Consider the following 26,838-nt stretch of genomic DNA (forward strand, 5'->3'; position numbering starts at 1 on the left):
TGGTTTTGGTTCATTTTTGTCCAGTGTTTTGTGGTGTTGCTCAATCAGTTGCTCATCCCTGCTGTCATTCTGGGATTCCTGGCTGACAGCAGAATGTAAACAAAGGATCCTGCCTTACAATAAAAAAACAAAAGCGGCATCTGAGTCCCTCCACAATCCATACCAGGCCCTTCGGATCTGGTATGGATTGTATATTTTTTTTTTTTTTATTGCATTTTTGAACAAAAATAAATGAACATAAACAACATATCAGTTAGTGCTTAACAAACATACGTATGATTGGCATGCAAAATGTACAATTCATGACTTTAGATATGCATACTCGGGACACAGCATGATACCCTAGTATGTCAGACGTCTCCTCAATATTTGGAAACCAACTATTCCTAATCCGTAACTTATCAAGCTCTAGTAGGTTCCGCTAGCCACGTACACCAGATTTTATCATATTTCAAGGGGCAACCTCGATTTTCAGATGTATCTTTATACAGGGGAAGGCTCTCGTTTACGAGGCGCTTCCATTGATCCAGAGAAGGTAACAGAGGTTTCTTCAAGTGCATAGCTATATTTTTTCAAGCATAAAAGAATAATGACCTAATCAAAGTTTCTCTTTGCAACAGTCGGCACCAGTGTTTCTATCAGGCCCAAGAGGCACAACTCCATTGTCATGGTACTGTGATCGAGGCAACCAGACTGATCAGATTGGTATGGATTTTAAGGGGTAACCTATACCCAAAAACAGTCACGAGGTCCCCCTAAAATCCATACCAGACCCTTATCTAATCATGCAGCCTGGCAGACCCCTGGCGCACACCTTCCCGCCTGAACCCCATAGGATACATGCCTTCAAAGTGGTCATTGGTCAAATATGCACATGCCATACACGGTCAGAGTGACCGTGTCCCTTTTTTTGTTTACTTAAGGCGGTTGTTCACGCTGGTGGGGAAAAAAAAATCATCAGCTACAAATACTTAATAAAAGGATAGATGCTTATCCACAGGTTCAGCGCTGTCCTCGCCTGGGCCGGTTCTTTGACTAGGCTTCAGGTTCCTGGCAACAGCATCTTAATTGTGGGCAGCCAGATATGCTGTTTTTGGATTCACGACCGGCTGCCCACTGCGCTGAGCTTTGGAATGGTCCTGCAGTCGTCTTAAACTTGTGACTCAGAAGGCTGCGGAGAAAGAGGAGAGGGGGAGAACTAGGTACCTGCTTATTCCCCCCCCTCCCCCCCAAAAAATGATATACTAAATATGAAAGAGTTGAGTTCCCCTTAAAAAACCATACCAGACCCAAAGGGCATGTTTTTTATTTTAATGGCTTGATCGTATGAGGAATCCACAAAAAAAGTCATTCAGGAGCACCACATGCTATCTCCAAGGTCATTAAAACGCCAGGCATAGCAGTAAAATACTTTTTTTTTTTTTTTTTTTTGGCATAAAATTGAATATTTCATATATATTGCACAAAAGGTTAAAAGAAGTATTGCCGGCTTGCCAAATCGGAACAAATCAGTCTCATGGTATGTGGTATTCTGGTGTCTGCCAGGGCTTTTACCGCAGCTAACTGTGGACCGGAAGTTACGCCGGTGGTGACCCAAATGTGACGTCACAAGCTACTGGAAACACTCCAAAGGAAAGCCGCTGGACGTGCAAATTGCTGGATGGTCTGACAGCAATCAATAGCAAGTAGATGGATCGAAAAGAACAAGCCTGGTTGTCTTGCCTACCCGCCCCTTCGTCAGGTCCTGCCCTGAAACATGTAGTCAAGACAACCGGTTGTTCTTATCCTTTAACTAAAACTGTAAACTTAGCCTAAAAAAAAAAAAATCAAAGTCTTTGAATTCTTAACCTAGTGCTAAAGGCAGGATATTTTTTACCTTAATGCATTCCCAGCATTAAGGGCCCTTTCACACGGGGCGGATCAGTAATGATCTGCCTCCGTGTGTCCGTAAGCTCAGCGGGGATCGCTCCGTTTATCTGTGCAGGGACCGTCCTGTCTTTTCTCCGCTCTCCCCTATGGGGGGATCGGATGAACACGGACCGTGTGTCCGTGTTCATCCAATCCGATCCGCAGACTGAAGAAAAAATAGGGTTTTCTTCCGTCTGCAAAATCGGATCTTTGCGGAGGCGGGTGATTACAGATGTCACCGGATGTTCATCCACTGACACCCGCAATCACATAGGGACCAATGTATGTCCCTTTTTCATAGATGAAAAAGCCGACATACGGTCCACACGTCTGAAAGGGGCCTAAGGCAAAAAAATATCCCAATAGTTGTATTCCCCCCCCCCCCCATATTCTTATCTGAGTCCCATGTTGATCCAGCGCTGGTCTGTGTTCCAGCCATTGGTTCCTGCTGCTCTCAATCGAATCTTGTGAGGAGGGAACAGAGCCAAGTCATGCTGTGTGCGTCTATTGATGTGGGGAGCAAGCCCACAGGTGTGTCCCTGTTGCAAATGGCTTGCTGTGGGGGGCACACACATGAGAGGAGGCGTCAAGCACCAGTGGGGAACCCCAAAAGGGGAGGTTTCTGGGCTGCTCTGTGAGATGCCTTTGCACAGAGCATGCAAGTGTAATATGTTTATTATTTTAATGAAAAAAGAAAAAAAACTTACCTGGGTGTTATTACAGGAATCAGGAGATCCCCTCCCCCCCCCCCCACCACCACTGCTCCGCCAGGGTCTCACGTCCCACTGGGAGACCCGAGCCACCAGCTGGCGCATTTGCCGGCAGGCCTGGAGTGTCCAATGTAGTAACATGGAGTATGTCGCTTTTTTAACCACTTCAGCCCTTCAACCAGTCCACTTTTTGCGATTCGGCACAGCGTCGCTTTAACTGACAATTGCGCGGTCGTGCGACGTGGCTCCCAAACAAAATTGGCGTCCTTTTTTCCCACAAATAGAGCTTTCTTTTGGTGGTATTTGATCACCTCTGCGGTTTTTAGTTTTTGCACTATAAACAAAAATAGTGACAATTTTGAAAAATAATATTTTTTTGGCTGTAATAAATATCCCCCAAAAATATATAAAAAAAAAACGTTTTTTTTTCCTCAGTTTATGTATTCTTCTTTATATTTTTCATAAAAAAAATCGCAATAAGCGTTTATTGATTGGTTTGCGCAAAAGTTATAGCGTTTACAAAAAAGGGGATAGTTTTATGGCATTTTTTATTAAAAAAAATTGTTTTACTAGTAATGGCGGCGATCAGCGATTTTTATCGGTACTGCGACATTATGGCGGACACGTTTGACACATTTTTGGGACCATTGGCATTTTTATAGCGATCAGTGCTATAAAAATGCATTGATTACTATAAAAATGCCACTGGCAGGGAAGGGGTTAAGTATGTTCCCTGGGTGTGTTCTAACTGAAGGGGGGTTGGACTGACTTGGGGAAATGACTGATCTTCTTTTCATACATTGTATGAACAGACAATCAGGCATTTCTCCCCCTGACAGGACCGGGAGCTGTGTGCGCCCCTATTGGCTGCTCGGCGAGATGACGTACTATTACGTGATCTCGCTCAGCAGAGCCGACCTGCCGCCGTAAAACTGCGGTGGCTGGTCGGCAAGTGGTTAAATCGCCCCATCCCTCCGTGCTCGCGCGACAAAGAAAATAAATACATAGGTCGTGCCCCCAAATGTAAACGGTGTAGTGTTCAAATCGCACATGTAAGGTTTTGCTGTGATTGTTGGAGCGAGAGCAATTATTCTAACACAAGACCTTCTCTGCAACTCTAAACTGGTAACCTTAAAGCGGAGGTTCACCCATGGAGAACACATTTTCCCCTTAGATTCCTGCTCGTTTTGTCTAGGGGAATCGGCTAGTTTTAAAATATGATCCGTACTTACCGTTTACGAGACGCATCCTCTCCGTCGCTTCCGGGTATGGGCTGCGGGACTGGGCGTTCCTTCTTGATTGACAGTCTTCCGAGAGGCTTCCGACGGTCGCATCCATCGCGTCACGATTTTCCGAAAGAAGCCGAACGTCGGTGCGCAGGCGCAGTATAGAGCCGCACCGACCGGCTTCTTTCGGCTACTAGTGACGCGATGGATGCGACCGTCGGAAGCCTCTCGGAAGACTGTCAATCAAGAAGGAACGCCCGCTCCCGAAGACCCATACCCGGAAGCGACGGAGAAGATGCATCTCGAAAACGGGTGAGTACAGCTCATATTTTAAAACAAATAGCCGATTCCCCTAGACAAAACGAGCATCCAGCTATGGGGAAAAGGGAAAAAAAACACAAATGGGTGAACTCCCGCTTAAAAAAAAAAAAAAAAAAAAAAAAAGCGTCACCTATGGAGATTTTTTAAGTACTATAGTTTGTCGCCATTACACGAGCGTGTCATGTTTGGTATCTATTTACTTGGTGTAAAATCCTCTTTCTCATTATACAAAAATGTTGGGCTAACTTTACTGTTTATTTAATTTGTATGTGTGGTGTGATGAGTTCTTCTTTTTTTTTTTTTTTATTACAAATTGCGTTTTTTGAAAGACCACTGCGCAAATACGATGTGACATAAAATATTGCAATTCTCTAGGGTCTCTGCTAAAAAAAATCTCTCTAATGTTTGGGGGTTCTAAGTAATTTTCTAGCAAAAAATACTGTTTGTGTTTTGTTTTTTTTTTTCTCTTTTTTTAGCTAGTGAACAACAAGTGTCAGAAATAGGCTTTATATGCAGAGAATGCAATAAAGTATAGAAAACAAAATAATCTTTGGATTTAGTACCACTTTAATGCTCAGACCTTTTTTTTAATTTTAGATTTGTCTGACCTCCTTTCAGCATGCAGTTTTAGTACATATTCTTCTAGCTTTTCTGATACCAGAATAGAGAAATGGGCAATCACACAGAGTTTAGAACACTGTTGGTAAAAAAACGCATGAATAAATCATTATGTGGCCCAGGCAGAGGATCAGGTATCCGTCTCATGGTACGCTTTTCTAGATAACTAGCGTACTAATAAATGTTGTTGCTTGCTAGCTGTAGATCTGTCTTTCTGTGGATATCCTACCTGTAGAATTCAGATGGCAGCTGGTTAAACATGTAGGATCTCTTTTTATGAGAGGTCATTCTACAAGATGTAAAATCTTATATAGGTTTTAACATGTTAATCTGTAGCTGAACATCTGACGAACCTGCTATGAAGGTTCTTATTCAGGCCATATTTGTCTATGTGACATTGCCCTGTACACCTCTTCTAATTTTGCACCTGCAATGTTGCCTTGTCACACAAGCCTCTGTTGGTGACTATAAGTGGCCACTTCAACATAAATCACACAGGCGTGGTCCACTTTTTTTCACCACTGGGAAACCCACCCGGAGAAATTACATTTACAGTTATCACTGGAATTCATGTAAAGAGTGGCTGCAAAGTGGGATAGCATGCTTTAAAATTGCCTGCCAACAATTGTGTGTTGTCGGATTTTCCGATCCTGTGTACACAAGTTCATTGAACAAAACTCCAAAGTACAAACACGCATGCTCAGAAGCAATGCTCACCATAACACAACATTAGCAGAAGTTGTCCAAATAGTGGCGCTAAAGAGCTGAAAAACTCACATAGTTTTGTGTGCAAAATAAGTTCCTGGCCAACGCCCTTCGGACAAAAGTCCTACACTTTGGCCTAGATTCACATAGGGCGGCATTACGTTGTTTGGGCGTAGCGTATCTTATTTACGCTACGCCGCCGCAACTTAGAGAGGCAAGTGCTGTATTCACAAAGCACTTGCGTCCCAAGTTACGGTGGCGTAGCGTAAATCGGCGTAATTCAAAGTAGGCAGGTCGTGGGCGTGTTGTATTTAAATTAAGCGTGACCCCATGTAGATGCATGGCCGAACGGAGCATGCTCAGTATCGCGTCGTATTTACGCCCAAAGATACGCCGGCTCAATGCCTGTGACGTGAATGTAACCTACGCACAGCCCCATTCACGTACGACTTACGTAAAAAGATAGGCTTGTTCCGACGTCCATACCTTGCATGGGCTGCGCCACCTAGAGACCAGCTTTATCTTTATGCCGACGTATGATCTTGCGTAAACGGCGTAACTAATTGCGACGGGCGTTTGTACGTTCGTGAATCGGCATATCTTGCTCATTTACATATTAGACGCAGAAATCAACGGAAGCGCCACCTAGCGGCCAGCGTAAATATGCACCCAAGATACGACGGCGTAGGAGACTTGCGCCGCTCGTATCTTGACAGAATTTATGCGTAACTGATTCTATGAATCGGGCGCATAGATGCAACGGCGGCCATTCGGACTTACGACGGCGTATCTGGAGATACGCCGTCGTAAGTCTTTGAGAATCTGGGCCTTTGTCCGCAGAAAATCCGATCGTGTGTGTATGAGGCTTTAGACCAGGGATCCTCCAACTACGGCCCGACAGCTGTTGCGGAACTACACATCCCATGAGGCAATGAAAAACTCTGACAATCACAGACATGACTAGGCATGATGAGAATTGTAGTTCCCGCACAACTGTAGGGCCGTAGTTTGAAGACCCGTGCTTTAGACTAATTTTTCCTTTTTGCTCCCTTGCAGCTCTTTCTTGCACAGCAAACTGGCACTTCCAGATATAAGGGAGCATGTGACCTGCTCCCCAGTGACCGTGCCCAGGCCTGGCAGACAATTTGACCTAGGAAGTGACATCCCCCTGGGTTGCTAACACAGCTGATTTTTGGTGCCAAATGCAAAGGATGAAGAAGCAACAAGCGAGCAGAGGAAAGGGAGTATAAAGGTGGACAGGGGATTTTGTTTGCAAAAACACTGTCCATTGAGCCGGTCCACACAGGGGCGACTTGAGATCAGACTTGATGTCGCCCCAAGTCGCGTGACATTAGAAATTCAATGGAAGTGAATGGGCGCCGTCTTAATGTACACTACTGAAGTCACTCCGACTTCAGAAAAGGTTCCTGTACTACTTCAATCCGACTTCTAGGCGACTTGTACCCATTGATTTCAATGGAAGTCGCCTCCAAAGTCTGATCACTGTCTTGACTGAAGCGACTTTCCAGGAAGTGAAAATAGTTTTTAAGGGCAAACCCCTCCCACAGAGCAGATTATTATTTGATTGGCCACTGGCTTTGTCTGTCCTGGAGGCGAATTAAGTCGCGTTGTAAGTCGCGCTGCTGTTCGCGCTCAAGTCGTCTCCAAGTTGCCTGTGAAAGTCGTGTTGCCCCAGTGTGAACCGGCTCTTGCCCTACGTGGGCAAGTTGACAGTGTAAGCAAACAAGTATCCAACACAACATTAATCTGAGAGTCTTTCCTTTATTGTAACAACCTTAAAGGCAATTTGCTAGGGCCGGTACTGTGCTGGAACACGCACTATTATGTGCCATTAGGAAGTACTGCACATGTGATTCACTCTTGTGTTTTGTCAACATTCCTCCAGTATCCATTTCAAAATAATCCGGCATACCTGGCCTGTTAGACTAAATGACAAAACATTTCAGCGAGAGGGCATTCCGACTAGGTGAGGTTTCTATGCAGGCTGGCACATTCACCAATTGCATTTTTATATGACCTGTTTACGAGCTGAAAAACTGCAGAGGGCATTCTTGCTGCAAAGGTTAAAGATAGCTGGGTACAAGCAAATAAATGTTTTGCATATTTTACCTCTTATTATACTAATTTTATGTGCTTTATTGAAGTAGAATTATGTATAATTAAGACAAATATAAGGATTAGATCCGGGAGAATGCACATCTTTGAACTTGTGATCTCAACTGTCAGTGACTAAATAAATACTAATGTTGGTCATGAGCAGCTTAAAATCTTCTCGGAAAAGTTTTTACTGGACTTTGCCTCATACATTGTACTGTTCTATGCTGTGAGATAGCCAGGTACAAGGGAAGCATGTAACCAAAGGGCGGAGATTTTCCTTCTCCTCCTGCTATTGGCTGGTCACCATGCAGGTCATTTCTCATTGGAGTTTTGAGCTACAACCTCCCCATTGCCTTCCTAATATCTTATCTTAAAGTTGACCTCAACTACAGCAGACACATGAGCACAGCTATATAAAACCTTGCCATTACCTACAGACACTACTGAGTAATAAAAGAAAACCTGTAATATGTCAAACTTACACTAATAAAGCTGAACAAAGGGCGCTAAATAAAAAATATATATATATATATATATATATATATTTAGTGTGTGTGTGTGTGTGTGTGTGTATACTTTTAAAGGGGCTGTAAAGGTAAAAAAAATAAAAATCCCTAAATGGCTTCCTTTACCTTAGTGCAGTCCTCCTTCACTTACCTCATCCTTCCATTTTGCTTATAAATGTCCTTATTTCTTCTGAGAAATCCTCACTTCCTGTTCTTCTGTCTGTAACTCCACACAATGATGTGAGGCTTTCTCCCTGGTGTGGAAAAAGCCTCTTGAGGGGGCGAGCAGGAGTGTCAGGACGCCTACTAACACACAGCTCCTTTCTCTATCTGCAAAGTAGAGCGCGTTCTGACACTCCTGCTCGCCCCCTCCCCCATCAAGAGGCTTTCTCCGCACCAGGGAGAAAGCCTTGCATTACTGTGTGGAGTTACAGACAGAAGAACAGGAAGTGAGGATTTCTCAGAAGAAATGACTACATTTAAAGCAAAATGGAAGGATGAGGTAAGTGAAGGAGGACTGCACTAAGGTAAAGGAAGCCATTTAGGGAAACTTTTTTTTTTTTAAGCGCCCTGTGTTCAGCTGTATTAGTGTAAGTTGCTCTAATATTCTTACTTTCCTTTTTTTTTTTTTTTTACATTTTATCACTTTTATTCCTATTACAGGGAATGTAAACATCCCTTGTAATAGGAATAGTGTGTGACAGGTCCTCTTTATGGAGAGATGTGGGATCTATAAGTCCTCACCTCTCTCTTCCAGACTGAAAAGCCTAAGATAAAAAAAAAAATGAATAATCTTAGGCTTTCCTGCCAAGTCCCTGACACTGTTTGCTTCTGCCTGGATTTGATGCCATAACGTCGCGCCCTGGCCTCCGAGAGTCATAGAGACTGCCAGGGATCCTCTGGCCCTTTACTCTATGGTTAACTTCTGGCATTGGCGGATTGCTTTCTTCAGCTCACTGAGCGCGTGGGGGGGTGGGATTGAAAGAGTGACGTTCCGCTTTAAGGATTACTGATAATTTTTTTGTAAAAAAATAAATAAAATGTAAAGTCTAACTTGCAGTTTTTCCCCCTCGGTCCCTATACAGGTACACTTTATTTGGCTATGTTCTCATACTGGCATCAGCACCCCCACATATTGTCTGCTCACATGCCTTCACTGTTGTGCCCGAAAGCGGTGGTATGGGAGATTGGACTGCATTACAGTATTTAATTGGAAAGAGCTGTAGAAAGCTGATAATGGACACGCCTTTAGAATGTGCGCATTTTCTCCCAATAATCACATGTTACATGGCACACTTCAGCCTCTGATTCATGTAGTAGGAATACTAAGCCGCCACGTGACATTGCCAGCATACTTATCCCAGGTAACTGTGTCAGAGCTCTAATAATTGGCGCGGTCATACTGCTACCCAGCAACTTGTCCTCTGGCTCTGTGCATGTATCTGGAACAAGTAATCATATTATGTAGTGGTCTCGGAACTCACGTTTTCTATTATTGAATTTTACCTAAACCCTAGCAGTGAGCCTCTCTTATTTTCAAACATTTGATCTGTTAAATATACCATTGAACATGTTTTGGTATATCTGTTCAATAAGCAGAAAATGTAATTCTTTATGTGAGAAATTCAGAGCTGTCATGTGTGCACTCCTATGTTATCTGAAGGCACATCTTTAGCCTTTCCATCTTGGACCACAGAGCAATTAGTCTTTATGTTGTAGGGAACAGAAGAGTGGGAGTGTTTGATGACTGAGCAGGGCTGACACCATTCAGTCCACAAAATGTGATGTCGGTCCACAATGGGACTACTTTGTGCATTTCTAATAGATCATCGGGTATACTTCTGTACTTGCAGGATCTTTAAAGTGGAGGTTCCATCAAAAAAACAATTTTGCTTTAAACTCTAGCTTACAACTAAAAAAGAAAAAAAAAGGATTTTTTTTTTTTTTTACTCATCTGGAAATGCCTGTTGCTATGCAGTCCCACAAAATCTGCCTTTGAATCCACCTAGGATTCTGACATCATCTCCCTCTAATGCTCCTGGGAAATGTGTGTCATCATTTCCCAGGATGCAGTGCGCTGTCCAATTATCACTCCCCATCCAAGACTTCCAGGAAGTAAGTGCCTGTAGGCTTCACATTGCCCACAAGCAAAATGACAACGGTGTAGATATAGTTTTATAAACTATCTTTTTTGAATATCTATGCGGATCGGCGGCGGATTGTAAAATAGTAAGTGACCAGATTTATATTATGAAAACGCAGGATGAAAGGACATACATTTAAAAAATGCTAATTGTGGTTGGAACTCCACTTTAAATCCTGTGTGTGTGTGTGTGTGTGTGTGTGTACACTATACATTGCCAAAAGTACATGTTTACTTGCTGCCTAATGGAGATAGGCTGAAAACCCCCCTGTTTGGTTCGCTCACGAATCCCCGTTTTTTTTTAATTTTTTTTATGGGAACCCCATGTCAAAATTAAAAACAAAAAGGCGTGCCTCCCCCCAAAATCTATACCAGACCCTTATCCGAGCATGCAGCCTGGCAAGTCAGGAAAAGGGTGGGGGGGAAAGGGGGGAGAGATCAAGCCACTCCTGTCCCAAAGCACCCATCCCCCCCATGTTGAAGGCATGTGGCCATGGTTCAGGTTCCATAGTCGGGTCCTTCTCGGCTCTGTTTACTTCCTGCAGGGGGTCCTTCCTTTGGGTGTCTGTGCAACTGCCTGGGAGTCATGGAAAATTGTTGTCAGCAGAGGGATTATGTTGGACCGAGAAGGGTACTGCCCGCCAAGGGTTAACATGCAACCCTGGACTAGTACCCTTCACTCAACGTCAGCAAGGAACCTGGGAACGACACAGGTGAGTATAATCGGCTTTACCAGATAAGTAAAGCATAATACCGGGCGGAACGCGTTAAAGAGGGCGGAAATGGGTGATGAGTAAAAATTTTGATTTTTGAGTCAGGCTTTGAAATTCAGAAGGACCTGATGTGGCATACTTGGGTCCACCAAAGGAAAATATATCTCATTTTCAGAAATTGGGTTATATCTGTGCATTATATAATGTACCGTACTTCTCTCCGTCAATGGGCAGATGATTCTGTAAAAGCCAACCTCGGCAAAGCGAAAAATATTTTCACGCCTACATATTGAAGCACAATTCTAGCCAGAACCATTTTGTCTCTGCTGGAAAGATGCGTTTTAACCTCCCATGTTGCTGTCTTTGCATATATGCTCTCCAACTACAAAAACACACCTAAAATGTTCACTCGATCTGGGGGGGGTCATTAACTTAACATCAACACCACTAGCAGTTCACAGATTCCAGTGCGCACTATTGTGCAATTCAGGTGTAATGCGGGAACCAGCACTGAATCGCAAGGTTTCCATGATCGCACCGGGACTTTCTGCCAGTGGAAGATTTTTTGCCTATAGGTTCAGTAAATATCACTTAAACGTTTAGGAGATATTTACTTGTGAAGCTGCGTCACCCGCACATACGCTCTGAAGGAACGGCAGTTTACTGCCACTTTAAGTGTTTTATAGACCATAAGGAGGAAGTGGCCACTGTGGTGCCACAAAATGCATTGAAGTTTTTATAATCTTCCATAGTCGGTAAATATCTGGGGGCAGATCCACAGAAAGAGTACGCCGGCGTATCTACTGATACGCCGGCGTACTTTCAAATTTCCTGCGTCGTATCTTTGTTTTAAATCCTCAAAACAAGATACGACGGCATCTGGGTTAGATCCGACAGGCGTACGGCTTCGTACGCCTTCGGATCTAAGATGCAATACTTCGGCGTCCGCTGGGTGGAGTTCTCGTCGTTTTCCGACGATCCAGAAACGTACTCGCGGCCGTCGCATTCTCTTACGTTGTCTCTAGTCGGCTTTTTCCGGCGTATAGTTAAAGCTGCTGTTTTGCGGCGTATAGTTAGACTTGCCATGTTAAGTATGGCCGTCGTTCCCGCGTTTAATTTGAATTTTTTTTTTTGTTTGCGTAAGTCGTCCGTGAATCGCGGGATGGACGTAATTTACGTCCAAGTCTAAACAATGACGTCATTTCGCGCAATGCACGGCGGGAAATTTAGGGAAGGCACATGCGCAGTTCGTTCGGCGCGGGGGCGTGCTTCATTTAAATGAAACACGCCCCCTACCCACCCAACTGAATTCCGCGCCGATTGAGATACACTACGCCACCGTAACTTACGACGCAAAATCTTTATGGATTCGAACCAAAGCCAGGTAAGGTACGGCGGCAGAGCTGCGATCTAAAAAGAGGACACATAACTTTGCCTTGAATGGGTAGAAATGCCCAATGTCTGTGCTGGTCTGGGTATTCCATTTTGAAGTCTTTTATATATATATATATATATATATATATATATATATATATATATATATATATTTATATATATATATATTTATATTATAATTTTTTTTTATTTGTTTTTGTTAATACACATTTGTGGTTCTTTAGTGAGCACTGTAGCCTTAAGCTACTCTGTGGTGTAGATTAATCTGGGTTTACACAGTTCAACAGTTCATAGGTTCTGCCAATGTGACTTGTGCCCGGTAATATGCCAGTGACTCATCCACTCCATCAATATGCATACGGTGCAGGTGGCAGCACAGTCAATATTTATTCATGGCAAGTTTGTTTTTTATTTTATTTTTATTTATTTTTTGTCCTCCTTTTCAAATGGTTGGACTTGCTGTAAATCTCCTGTGCTGTGTGGTTTTTTTTTTTTTTTTTTTTTTCCAAAGTCACTAAAATGTTATCTTTATGCTCTGTTCACACTGCTGTCACATGGTAGCCGACTTGTGGGACCCCCAATTCGCATTACATGTCAGGTTCAATGTTTCCCTATGAGAGCCATCTTAGCTGATGCTACACAAGTTGCTTTGACTTTAGAAAAGGTTCCTGCACTAATTTGGTCTGACTTGGGTGCGATTTCAGCCCTTGTACTGGCTCCTAAATGGCATCCAAGTCGGAAGAAAGTCGCAGGCAAAGTCATTCGACTTTGTGAACAGTGTGAACTGAGCGCATGTTTGCATTTATATTTATTGTAAGCTTAGGAGACACAAACCACCATCGGAGAACAATTTCTGGTAGTGATCAGGTGCTACAGTCATAAACTGTACATGTACACAAAGTCTCAAAACCATTCACAGAAAGCATAAAACATGAAGGGGGTTGAAGCTTGTTGTGTATCCAGTACACACATTTGAGAATTTTGCTACCGCTGTATATGCTCAATATCCCACCAGTCAGCGTGTCACAGATTATACTGTATACAAGAGATCTGTTGTATCATGCTGGTTTCACTGATGGGTTATGTGTTGACACCTTATTGACACTGTTATATTTACAGTTTAGTGCCTGCACACGATTGGTCTTTGCTCCAGGTAATTAAATGTATTCTGTGCTTACATGCTGTAAACAAGACCTTTGAAACCTATATCAAATGCTAGTACGCACCAATGGCAAAGGTTGGTGGTTTTAATTGCTTCTTGCCTCTAGTGTATAAGGATTTGGGCCCCTTTCACATGGGCTGTTAGTTTTTCAGGCAGATCCATGCATCTCTGTGGACAGTCGGGTGTAAACTAACTCGTGTGTCTGTTTTATTACCAGCCTTCCTCCAGGTCCAGTTGGGTCCACTAAAAAAAAATGTGAGAGGACTTTGTCCTCTTCCGCTTGGGTGAACTGGAGTGAAGGACAGTGGGGTCAGTTTACTTCTGCCCGCCAGTAGAGCAGAGTCTGTGACCGCTCTGCATTAACTGAGTGGATATAGATATGTCATCCACCTGCTGTGCTGCAAACAGCACAAGGTATTGGCTCACAGATCCCTTGCTGATGAGAACAGAGTCTGCCCAAAAATCCTAAAAAAAAAGTTTTTTGTTTTGTTTTTAATACTTACCAGAAATAGCGGTTGCTATGTGGAAGTCTGTAATCTGCCTCTTCATTGTCCGCAGTGGATCATCTTCCTCCATCCTAGTCGTGGTGTCTTCTGGTGAATGGGGCGCGCTGCCTTCTGGGAACTGTGTGTACCCCAGAGAGCCCATTCACAAACGGACAGTGAAGCCGCACGGCTTTACTGACTGTTTCCCTTACTGAGGATGGCGGCGCCGGGGACTACTAGGATCCAGGGATTGGCCTCAGGGGGGGGGGGGGGGGGCGCTGACATTGCGGGCGAGTAGGACAGGTAAGTGTCTCTCTCTGCCCCCATAGCAAGCCACTTACAATGGGGGAACATGTGTGAGCTTGCTCATGAGCCATGATGCGTATCCATAGATGGCTTGGCCCCTGCCATTCTCCCTTAACACTGGACTTGATTGACCGAAGCAGGAGACAATGACTCCTGCTTCTGTTCTGTGAGACCAGGAACAGAGAAAGTCAATGCTGCAGAGAGGCACAGCGCTGGATCCATACAGGTCTCGAGTAAATATTTATTTTAATTTTTTTCTTATCCTAATGCAGATAATGCATCCTCAGGTCTTCCGTAGGGTTTATTTTTGGGTATTGCCATGTTTTTTTACCTCTGCTTGCACACATTTTATGGTAAATTAATAAAGATATCATATTTTAATATATAGTTAGTCCGTCATTTTTTTAGATGCATTTGTGTAAGTACATGAATTTGCTCTGTTATTGACCACATGCAATCGCATATACAGCAGGGCTCAGATGGGCATAAGAGCACAAAGAGCAAATCAGTTGGGCTTTAGTGCTGATGTGCTTACAGGGATCGTGCTGATAGGTGGAGAAAGCAGTGTCAGAGATGAGCTCATTGGACTAATGCTTCTCATTTCACTGTCCAGTCACAGGGTGGGAGAGGGACAAGACCTGTTATTTGTGGAATAACAGCAGCAAAAAACAAATGTGGTCTTGTTTCCTAGGCAGACAGAGCTTTGTGAATCTCATGACTGGATGGATAGAAACACAAATCCTTTAGGAGGTAGAACCACTCCTTTTTATATGAAGTTCATCTGTGTTCTTTGCTGTATACCCGGGGGGTTCAAGTTGGCAGAATTAGTCATGCGTCTGATCGCTTGTTTCTTTTTTTCTTTTTCTTTTTTTTTGGAGACTGCACCAACTAGTATTCTGATACTAGCGTACTTAAAGGCATTCCCATTTATGACGGGTTCAACAAGCGGAGTCAAACCCCTTTTTATATGTGGAACTCTTATAAAAAAAACTCATCACCAGAGAAAGGAAAAGAAAGCTATAAGAATCCGGAGGCCAGCATCTATTAAAAACTAAAATATCTGTATGGGTGGACTGACCTTTATCTTTTTTATTCATCCTACTGTAACTGTGACTGTAAAGTTTCATCAGATTGTTCTAAAACTGCTGTAACATGCTTGTTTTTAAACATGTGATTTTTATTTTGTTGCTCCTACAGACATATTTGAAAAGGGGAAATGGATGGTGGTGTCCCAAAACCAGCTGCAGTAAATGGCGTCACCATGAAATCACAGCTTCAGGTTACAGGTTAGTGTTTTTAATGTTTGCTGTAATTGCATTTCCACACTGTTTTCTCCCAGCGTTTATCATAAGTAGACTGCTCTTAAAGCAACTCTTTCACCTTAAAGTGGTTGTAAACCCACTTTTTTCACTTTTACCTACAGGTAAGCCTATAATAAGGCTTACCTGTAGGTATAAAGAATATCTCTTAAACCTGTACGGTTTAGGAGATATTCCCCTCACAATGCGCCACTGATTGCAGCGGCGCATGCGCAGGGGGGAATCCACGGCAAAAGGACCGGCAGCCGCCGGACCTTGCTGAATTTGAATTTAAATCACACGTGCGGGAGTGACGTCATCGCCGCTCCAGCCAATCACAGCGCTTTAGCGGCGATACCTGGAAGACACGCCGGAGCAAGATGACATCTCGCTCGGCGTGGACCAGGTAAGTGTTCTTCACCTCATTCCGAGGTAAGTATTTCATAATCAGCCAGTATGCGGTGCATACTAGCTGATTATGCCTTTTGCCTTGCAGGTTTGAAAAAAAAAAATGTTTTTATGCGGTTTACAACCACTTTAATAAAATGGCAAGCAACCTGCAAAAGGAGACTGGCCATGGATGAATCGATATTTGGCCAGTTCAGCAGGGACTGGTTGAGTTTCCATCAATCTAAGCCCAGTCCGGTTTGTCAGCAGTGGATCTTCGGATCAACTGCTCACAAATGGGCTGCTGGAAAACTTTAGTTGGATCAGCACTGCAGCCTATAGATCACAGTGCCGATCGGTGTATTTTGACAGCTGAGAAGTTCAGCTGACGACTCTGCTGTCAGAATACAATGACACAGTGGGGAGGATTCCCCCCATCTATTGTGTGGAGGGGGGACTCTGTTCAGTCTTTTTTTGGCCTACTAGCTAACTAGGCATGAAGTTTGCACCATGTATGGCCTGCTTAAGGCCTCATTCACACTAGGGAATGAGGGCAGATAGGCTACCTATAGACACAGCAGCACTGTGCTATGGCATGTAGAAACTGTAATTAGCTGCAGCCAGTTTGTGTGCAGCCGGAAATGCTGTCCCTGTACATTGCCTGCGTTAAGGGCTGGTCAGAGTCCCTGACTGCATGTAATGGCTCATTTGAGACATTACATGTGTACAGCAGCAGTGCCTACCAACTAATGGGTAACTACACTGCTGCTATTTACAAACACTGCGCAAGAGGATTTTACTCTGCCAGCAGGAATCCAAGTCTGTGCAGAGTCCCAATGCCAGTGGCCACCTGTGTATATGTGCCCTAAAAGTAGATTTTGTATGTCTATATTGGGCCTTTTAATTTGCATGTTTTTAAACATAGCTGTTTAATCAAAGGGGCTCATCAAAATGCAAACTTACATTTTTATCAGTTTCTCTGGATTCCTGATTGTGGTGACACAAAATAATATTTCAATATGCAGTGCTGTGTTGCCCACTACAGAGTGCTTGTTGATTAAAACTACCTTTTGTATATCTGAACAATACATATGTTGAGCAGCGATGGCAGCTGTAACCCTGCCTTTAGAGAGACCTGTGTGCCAGTTATACAAAAACTCCATCTCTGTTCAGGAAGAAGTGTCCTTGGAGAGAACATACCCATCCCCCCCTCGTATGTTTTTTTTATAATTTCTACGGTGCTTACGGAAAGTATTAACAGCGTGACACTTTTTCCACATTACAGCCTTTTTCCAAAATGGATTCAATTCATTATTTTCCCTTAAAATTCTACAAATCATACCCCATAATCCAGGGCTCGACAAATCCCGGGCGCCAGGTCGCCATGGCGACTAGAAATGGTGTCCTGGCGACTTGGCTTGGAAGGTGGGCCATCTGGTGGTGAGCCGTTGGTATTAAAAGTTATTACCACCAGATGTGTGAGCTGGCGCCATCTGGTGGTGGCCGTTGGTATTACAAGTTAAACAGCAATTCTAATGTAATTTTTCACTGCCATCTTCTTCCCTCTAATTAGAACCCCCAAACATTATATATATTTTTTATCCTAACACCCTAGAGAATAAAATGGCGATCGTTGCAATACTTTCTGTCACGCCGTATTTGCGCAGCGGTCTTACAAGCGCACTTTTTTTGGGAAAAAATTACACTTTTTTTAATTAAAAAAATAAGACAACAGTAAAGTTATCTCCATTTTTTTTTTTTTATATTATGAAAGATAATGTTACGCCGAGTACATTCATACCCACCATGTCACGCTTCAAAATTGCGTCCGCTCGTGGAATGCCGACAAACTTTTACCCTTTAAAATCTTCATAGGCGACGTTTAAAAAAAATCTACAGGTTGCATGTTTTGAGTTACAGAGGAGGTCTAGGGCTAGAATTATTGCTCTCGCTCTACCAATCGCGGCGATACCTCACATGTGTGGTTTGAACACAGTTTACATATGCGGGCGCTGCTCACGTATGTAGTCGCTTCTGCGCGCACGCTCGTCGGGACGGGGTTGCGTTTTATGGCTCCTAACTTTTTTAGCTGCTCCTAGATTCCAAGCAAATTTGTCAAACCCTGCCATAATCACAACGTGAAAGAAGTTTGTTTGAAATCTTTGCAAATTTTTTAAAAATAAGAAACAAAAATCACATGTACATAGGTATTCACAGCCTTTGCCATGGCACTCAAAATTGAGCTTAGGTGCATCCTGTTTCCACTGATCATCCTTGAGATGTTTCTACAACTGGATTGGAGTACAGCTGTGGTAGATTTAGTTGCTTGGACATGATTTGGAAAGTCACACACCTGTCTATATAAGATCCCACAGTAAACCGTGCATGTCGGAGCACAAACTAAGCCATGAAGTCCAAGGAATTGTCTGTAGACCTCCAAGATACAATCATATCGAGGAGCAGATCTGGGGAAGGGTACAAAAAAAAAAACATGACCCGAAGCACACAGACAAGACAACTCTGTGAATGTCCTTAAGTGGTCCAGCCAGAGCCCAGACTTGAACCCGAATAAGCATCTCTGGAGAGACACTGAAACCGCCCAAAATTTGATGCTACAAGCTTGGCACACCTTACTCAAAAGGACTTTAGGCTGTAATTGGTGCCAAAGGTGCTTCAACAAAGGCTGTGTATACTTGTGTACATGTGTTTTTCATAGTTGTCATTATGGGGATTGTTTGTAGAACTTTGAGGAAAATGTAATCCATTTTGGAATAAGGCTGTAACATACAATGTGGAAAAAGTGAAGCACTGTGAATACCTTCCAGATGCACTGTAGCTACAACAAAGCATGGGAATTGTATTCACAGGGCTGCATGCTTCACATGAAGCAATGAAAGAGATGCCATATATGCCAGGTTCAGGAAATAGGCAAATGTAGTGGCTGAAGCTAAGCAAAAAATACATGCATACTGTACACAATAGAAGCATTTTGTTGAAATTACTATACACTGAGTCTTCACTTTTATTGCTTTGGAAGCTGCGACCTCCAGATGAATCTTCCAACAGCTGAAACTTTCAGGCTTGTTGGAGTCAACACCCCCCCCCCCCCCCCCCATCTTCTTTTTTTTATTTTCGTAGGCTGCTTGTCTTTTTTTTTTTACTTCAACCAACTGTTACTTTAAGTACATGTGTCTTGCTCATTCCTGACAAATCAACACATTTGCTCCCCCATCAGCAGCTCATAAACTCCGTCCTTACACCCCCCGACCCTGTGCTTGCCTGCCAGTAGCAAAGAAAAAATCCTGGTACTACAGGGTATATAGGGTAGCATATGACTCACCCCCCCCCCCACCATATGATATCCTTGGCGTTTGGCAGATGATCGGTGTGCCAACATTGTCATATGGAATAGGAAAAGGTGTCTTCAGCACTGTGTAAGCTCCAAATCATGACTTTACACAGTTCACAAAAATGGATAGTCTTTGTTTCTCCCTAAAGAAATGCATACATAACCTCTTTAGGGATAGAAAAAAGATAATTGGCAGTCAGTTTTTTTTATGCTGTCTCCACTATGTGAAAAAAAGTTAGCGTAGCAAAGATTATGTGAGAACTTCTAATTAGTAATAGGTTGAATCTGGTTCCATTCCCCATCTGTTGTTCCACTGGAAGTCTGCGTTGTGTTTTGAGGGAAGCCATGCGAAAAGAATCATAAAATGTGGGTACAGACAGGCTGTTAATGCAGGATTACACCTCGCATTTTAATGACATAGAACAAAAACAATGATGGTATAAATAGATTTCAGAGAGTAGGATATATAAAGATCATAATCTGGGTTGGCACAGGTGACCCAAAAGATGAAGCTCCAATTGTTTTTCCGGTTTCCCTTTGTGAAGATACCGGTGTTATGCCGATGAGTGTCCCCCCAGCGGATTATGGGGCCCCCCCCCATACTGCGCAGGCGCGGTGCTTCGCTCCAAAAATAGCCAAACATGCGGCGCCTGCGTGGAGCTCGCTGTAAGTGGCCGGTCGACCTTGCTTCGCTCAGATGGCTAGCTTTGCTCGCTCAGCCTCCTGGCTCTTTTTTTAACATCCTCCATGTCCACGGGGATGGTAAGGAATGAACCTGGATGTCGGAAGGGTGCGCAGGCGCCGTCTAGCTCTACATGTTCGGCAGTTTTCTGAGGCAAGCGCCGTGCCTGCGCAGTATGGGGGGGGCATAATCCACCGGGGGACCTTTTTTTCGGCAAGGCACTGGCACCCGACGCCGATTAACAAATTGGCTAGGGGTGCCAACACTGTGGTATCCCTGGACAGGTAAATGTCCTTGTATTAAAAGTCAGCAGTATTTGTAGCTGCCGACTTTGAATTTTTTTGGTGTGTGTGTTTGTTTTTTGTTTTTTTTAGAGGCTGGAACTCCGCTTTAATAAAATACCTAGGTGCTTGTCTGGAATGCTGATCCTGTGGTTTAAGTACTTTGGGCCAGATTCATCAATAGATACGCCGGCGGATCTCCCGATCCGCCGTCGTATCTGTGAGACCCGACGGTCGGATCTGTGAGATCCCACGGTCGGAGCTATGCGACTGATTCATAAGAATCAGTTCCGCATAGATCTCCCTTAGATCCGACTGGTGTAAGTGACTTACACCAGTCGAATCTTAGGCTGTAATCTCCCGCCGGCCGCTAGGTGTCGTCGCTTTGTTTTACACGTCGCATATGCAAATGAGGAGAACCGCCGATTCACGTCCGTACGCCCGCCCGTCGCTCTTTTTCAACGTCGTTTGCGTTCGCTTTTTCCGGCGGAGAGCTACTCCTGCTATATGAGGGGTAGCTAATGTTAAGTATGGCCGCTGTTCCAGCGCCGAGATTCAACATTTTTACGTCGTTTGCGTAAGTCTATCGGGAATCCCGATGGCCGCAATTGACGTACCCGCCGCTAACAATGACGTCCTAGCGACGTCATTTGGAGCATGCGCACTGGGCTTTTTCGCCGGCGGTGCATGCGCAGTTAAATCGGCGCGGGAACGCGCCTGATTTAAATTGTACACACCCCCTAGCCACGGAATTTGCATTCCGCCGGGGGGAGTTACGATCCAACGGTGCAATTTGCGAGGTAAGTGCTTTATGAATCATGCACTAGCCTCGCTAAATTGCACCGGCGGATCGTAAACCAGGTAGATCTAGCGGATCTAAAGATCTGCTGAGCTACATGAATCCGGCCCTTTGTGTCTAACCTGAGATAACAATTCTAATTGTTCATGTTGATACTTTTATAGTTTGGTAGAAGTGTTACATCCAGAGGAATAGTGTGACAGCCAGGCAACTAGCTGAGGGTAGCCAGCAATTCCTCTGACAGGTTTGCTTTAAAAGCTCTGGCTCTGACTGACGGGTCATTTTGCACTAAAAGATGATGCTCACCACTTATGCTACTGGTTTCCTCAATGTGAGAATTTAAATTGGTCTTGTTGTTGCTGTGGTTTTTCTCTGAATATTTTCCACGTTCATGCAGTGGAAGGACTGGGACTTTGTGGTTTTGGTGGGAAAAGCTGAGAACACTGATGGGGCATCTTGATACGAGGATGTCTTAGACACCTTAGGAAACATCTGTGATATCCACATTGGATATCCTTTCCTTTCCTTCTGTTCTTTCTCAATTGGTGCCAGTTATATTAATATTTTTTTTTATTGTTTATTAAATATTTGTGTACCATCCACCTTGTCCATTGCTATAAAAGTTCTAGAAATATTTTGCTTATCATGCTTGTATTGAGCTTCCGTTTGTCTCTTCTTAGAATCTGCATTCTTGATTATATCCAATGGTGTTGCAATCCATTTGTAATACTTGCTTTTCTCCCACAGTCATATCGGCTAAGCTGAAGGACGGCAGAAAGAACTGGTTTGGTCCAAGTCCATACGTGGAGGTGTCAGTCGACGGTCAGTCCAAGAAAACCGAAACCAGAAATAACACTCACAGCCCAAAATGGAAGCAGCATCTCACTGTGTAAGTGCTAACCTATAGTTAGGAAGGAGTGTAGACTGGTGGGTCAATGGCATTTTAATGAGTGCAAATAGAAATACATGTTAACCAGTGTCAACAAAGCTTAAAGTGGAGGTTCACCCGAAAAGTTAATTTTTAACATTAGATTGAGGCTCATTTTGTCAAGGGGAATCGGGTAGTTTTTTTAAAATCGAAGCAGTACTTACCGTTTCAGAGGGCGATCTTCTCCGCCGCTTCCGGGTATGGGCTGCGGGACTGGGCGTTCCTATTTGATGGACAGGCTTCCGACGGTCGCATACATCGCGTCACGATTTTACGAAAGTAGCCGAACGTCGGTGCGCAGGCAACGTATAGAGCCGCACCGACGTTCAGCTTCTTTCGGCTACTCGTGACGCGATAGATGCGACCGTCGGAAGCCTGTCAATCAAATAGGAACGCCCAGTCCCGAAGACCATACCCGGAAGCGGCGGAGAAGATTGCTCTCTAAAACGGTAAGTACTGCTTAGATTTTCAAAAAACTACCCGATTCCCCTTGACAAAATGAGCATCAATAGAATGTTAAAAAAAAATTTTTCGGGTGAACTCCACCTTTAAAGCTGGATTTCAGATATGATTTTTATTGCATGGTTACAGCCTGCACCAATGCAAGTATGTATATTTCATACCTGAGCAATCGCTGTCAAAGCTGCACTGTAGTGGTCATGGCTACAATGATTGCAGTGATATTCCGGACCGTGTGCACAAGATGAAATGTCAAGAAGGTGATGTCACAATCTACATTTCATGCAATCAGTGATCGCCTTGTATTCATTGAAAAAATACAGGGTGTTCTGTAAATGGCAGCAGTACTGAGCGAACGACACTCTGTGTTTACTATGCACAAGGGAACGCCCTAGGCACATGACCTGGTTGTTCAGTTCTGCAGCTCGCACAGCGATCACTCAAGTATGAGATATGCATACTTATTATGTAACTATGCAATAAAAAATAAGTCATACCTAGAGTTCAGTTTTTTTAATATTTGCTCTAATTTCGCCCATCTGCTTTATAGGGACTTAGTCATAAGTATGAATGTATCTTAATGACCATGTCTCTCTTAAAATACTATACATGGTGGAATAGGATCTGCATTGTCATGTAGAGTTGGAAGCCCCAGTAGAATCTTGAGCATCAAGTATTGGTTATGTCAGGTGCCAGTGTGTCTCTGCTGATAACTGGGGTTCCACCTATAGGCTTCTATTATCATTTAGTTGTGTTAAAGTGCCCTTCCTGAATTCTTAGTATAGTGCAATGTTTTAGGGCATATTTACTATAGAGGTTATGGAAAATCATGCAAAGGCTCAGTGCCTTTAACATGGCTTGGTTATGGAAATTGCATGCTGAAAAAGCTATTTTTTCTAGTAGTCCTTTTGTAAATTTTTTTTGCATCTAAGTCTAAATATGAGATCTGAGGTCTTTTTGACCCCATATCTCATATTTAAGAGGACCTGTCATGCTTTTTTCTATTACAAGGGATGTTTACATTCCTTGTAATAGGAATAAAAGGGATCCATTTTTTTTTTTATTTCTATATTTTTTTCAGTGTAAAGATGTAATAAAATAAAAATTAAATAAGAAAACAACAAAAATATTTTTTTAAAGCGCCCCGTCCCGACGAGCTCGCGCGCAGAAGCGAACGCATACGTACGTAGCGCCCGCTAATGAAAACGGTGTTCTAACCACATAAGTGAGGTATCACCGCGATCGTTGGTCTAGCCCTAGACCTCCTCTGTAGCTCAAAAGATGCAATGTATAGAATTTTTTAAACGTTGCCTATGGAGATTTTTAAGGGTAAAAGTTTGACGCCATTCCACGAGCAGGCGCAATTTTGAAGCGTGACATGTTGGGTATCATTTTACTCGGCGTAACATTATCTTTCACAATATATAAAGAATTGGGCTAACTTTACTGTTGCCTTTTTTTTTTTATTCAAAAATTATTTTTTTCCAAAAGTGCGCTTGTAAGACCGCTGCGCAAATACGGTGTGACGAAAAGTATTGCAATGACCGCCATTTTATTCTCTAGGGTGTTAGAAAAAATATATATATAATGTTTGGGGGTTTAAGTAATTTTCTAGCAAAAAAAAAAAAAAAACAGTTTTAGTCTTGTAAACGCCAAATCTGAAAAACAGCCAAGGTCCTTAAGTGGTTAATGCATTAAGATAAAAAAACCTGTGTTCAACAGTCCCCCTAATCCTTACCTGAGCCCAGTATCGATTCAGCAATCTTGCATAAGAGCTTAGGCTCTCTGGGACTCTCCCTCCTGATTGACTAAGAGACACAGCAGGTGCCATTTGCTCCCTCTGCTGTTAGTGAGCGAATGAGAGAGAGAGAGAGAGAGAGGGGGCGGGGCCAAGCCACGGCTCCATGTCTGAATGGAGACACAGAGCAGCGGCTTGGCTCAGGTGCCCCCATAGCAAGGTGTTTGCACATTAAGCCAGTGGGGGACTGCATCAAACACTTCCTCTCCGGCATTAAATCTTGCAAGAGACAAAGCACAGCCTCCAAAAGTGCAGTACTGTATAATTTATTGGATAAAGACACTGAATCTACTTGCATATATTCAGAAACGGAGCGCTTATCACATCAAGTTACAAACACCGCTACTTGTCCAAAGCTCTAGCAGGCGGGTGATGTCAGCTCAGGCTCCTCCCACAAAGGAAGATGCACCTGTCTGTGCTGTATAGAATGGATGGAGGAATCGTCTAGGTTTTTTTTTTTTTTTTATTAATCCCACACCTAAGAGGGAATGTCACCTCACTTTGGAGACCTTTCCTTTCACTTTCTGTTATGTCTTTTGGACAGGAAGTGAAGGGAAATCTCCCCTATAGGATACGAATCACAAAACAAAAATTACGGTTTTCATTTTTCCCTGCTCTATCCAAACCCTAAAAAAAGTTTAGGCTTTACATACCTTTTAATACGTTGCTATTTATGCATTTGGGAAATCCTCATTTCAAGAGCTACAGCCTCCAGCAGTAACCTGATGTTGGACACATTACTGGGTGTGTTCTTTGCGTGGTCCACCACTGCACTGTAGTTCTGCCCACCAGCCTCTACTCATTACCTCCTTACTCTCTTATCTGACATCGAGGCCTGCAGGAGAAACCACAGTGTGCTATGAGAGATGCAGGCAACCAAAATTTTCAGAAATGTTTGATTTTAGGATTCTGCTGCTGGAGGCGGCGCCTCGTGACGATGACGTAAAACATGTCAAAGTGACTGGTTGGTAGAAAACTTTGTACACTTTAACCTGTATTATCAATGTATCTGATATACGGTTTATAACTGCTATATTTATAATGATGCATCATCAACTACTATAAACTGCTGATAACTGCTTTGGTTTATGCCTTCTCTTCTTGTTTTGCAGGATTGTTACCCCATTCAGTGTGTTAAATTTTCGGGTGTGGAGTCACCAGACTCTAAAATCAGATGCTTTACTTGGTAGCGCATCCCTGAACCTGCATGAGACCCTGCTTGCAAATAACATGAAATGTGAGTATGAGACCCTACAGATCATGTGCAAAATGTGTCTGGTAGAGATCTCAGTCTGATTCACCCTTTCCACATTTTATAGCTTGCCCTATAATGCTGTAAGTCGGACCCTATTAAGTTGCTGTGGACAACAGTCTTTATTTTGGATGGTGTATTTATGAAATGTATGTAGCGCCCCCTTGCTTTTAGCATGGGCACTACGCTAAAGTTAGTGGGGAATGGGAGAGTTACTTTGCTCCCGTTCGGTGTTTGTCTAAATTTGGGACTTCTGTCATTCCAGAAATGTCCACTGGGTCAGTCCTGTGGTCAGGGGGTGCGGTGCCACCCCTGGCCAGCAGTTGGCGCCAGAGGGGTTCTGACAGAGCAAGTTTTCCCCAGCAGCCAATTAGAGGAGTTTTTCCCTCGCGGGGCATGCTGGGGGAGAGTATATCTGTGACAGGGGTCATGTGTTAAGAAATCTTCGCGGGTACGCGCATCCATGGACCCCGCCGGCGCGGCACACCTGGCCAAAGCTGAAAGCTGCATCGGACCTCATCCTGAGGGAAAAGGGGACCCCAGTGCTTCGCTGTGTTCCAAGGCCTGTTGAGAGAATCCCAGTCTGGGATCGGGTGTCGGGACCACTGACAGGTATGCTTGCTGTCATCCGGGGCCCTATATAGGAAAGTCTACTGGGAGGTTTCTCTCTCCTTATTCACCTAAGTCCTTTATTGAAATTGGCCTGTGGCAGAGGCCCTAGAGCCAGGTCTGTGAGAGAGACCTGTTCCTCCCAGCTAGTTCAGAGTGACACTTCGGGTGCCGGGCCTGTCATGGGGGTCTGTCCAGCGGCACTTTACCCACGCAGAGTGGCGACGAGTTACAGAAAAAAATGGTACTATACAGAGCAGTACTGACTGCTCCATTTGATATCCAGGCCTGATACCGCAAGGTTCTCTTTCTTTCCTTCGTCAACCTTGACCTTCCCAATTTATGTTGATGTTGGCCATGTTTGGCCTGGACAATAAAGCATTGAAAAAACTCTTTATTGGATGTCTGGACCTTCGCTCACTTCCGCTGTTCTCACAATTACACCCCTAGACACCGCCAGGGTAACTTAGTAGGCCGATCCCACAATCAACCAGCGGCTCCTTCGGGGGTGAGCGCTACACGTACTTCAAATAAATTAAAAATATTTACCCATTTTTACATGTCCATAATAAAAAGGAAATTAATCTGAGACCAAAGGAGTTGTAATGGTTTCCCTAGACATCATACTATTGCCTATCAGCTACGATGGATTACGTTTTAACAACTGGGTTGTGTGTGGT

The 26,838-nt window shown here is 43.6% G+C and overlaps 1 protein-coding gene across 2 annotated transcripts in view; it reads left to right on the forward strand.

Annotated features, from left to right (window-relative positions):
- Positions 1 to 26,838, forward strand: part of ITCH (itchy E3 ubiquitin protein ligase) — an 85,668-nt gene that overhangs the window by 25,049 nt on the left and 33,781 nt on the right. For both annotated transcript variants that reach the window (XM_040330386.1, XM_040330388.1), the window contains exons 2-4: positions 15,514 to 15,602; positions 21,860 to 22,001; positions 25,410 to 25,534. In XM_040330386.1, coding sequence (XP_040186320.1) covers positions 15,533 to 15,602; positions 21,860 to 22,001; positions 25,410 to 25,534 — 337 coding nt within the window. In that variant the 5' untranslated portion in view covers positions 15,514 to 15,532. The remainder of the gene's footprint in view (positions 1 to 15,513; positions 15,603 to 21,859; positions 22,002 to 25,409; positions 25,535 to 26,838) is intronic.

Source organism: Rana temporaria, chromosome 12, assembly GCF_905171775.1.
Source record: "Rana temporaria chromosome 12, aRanTem1.1, whole genome shotgun sequence".
NCBI lineage: Eukaryota > Metazoa > Chordata > Amphibia > Anura > Ranidae > Rana > Rana temporaria.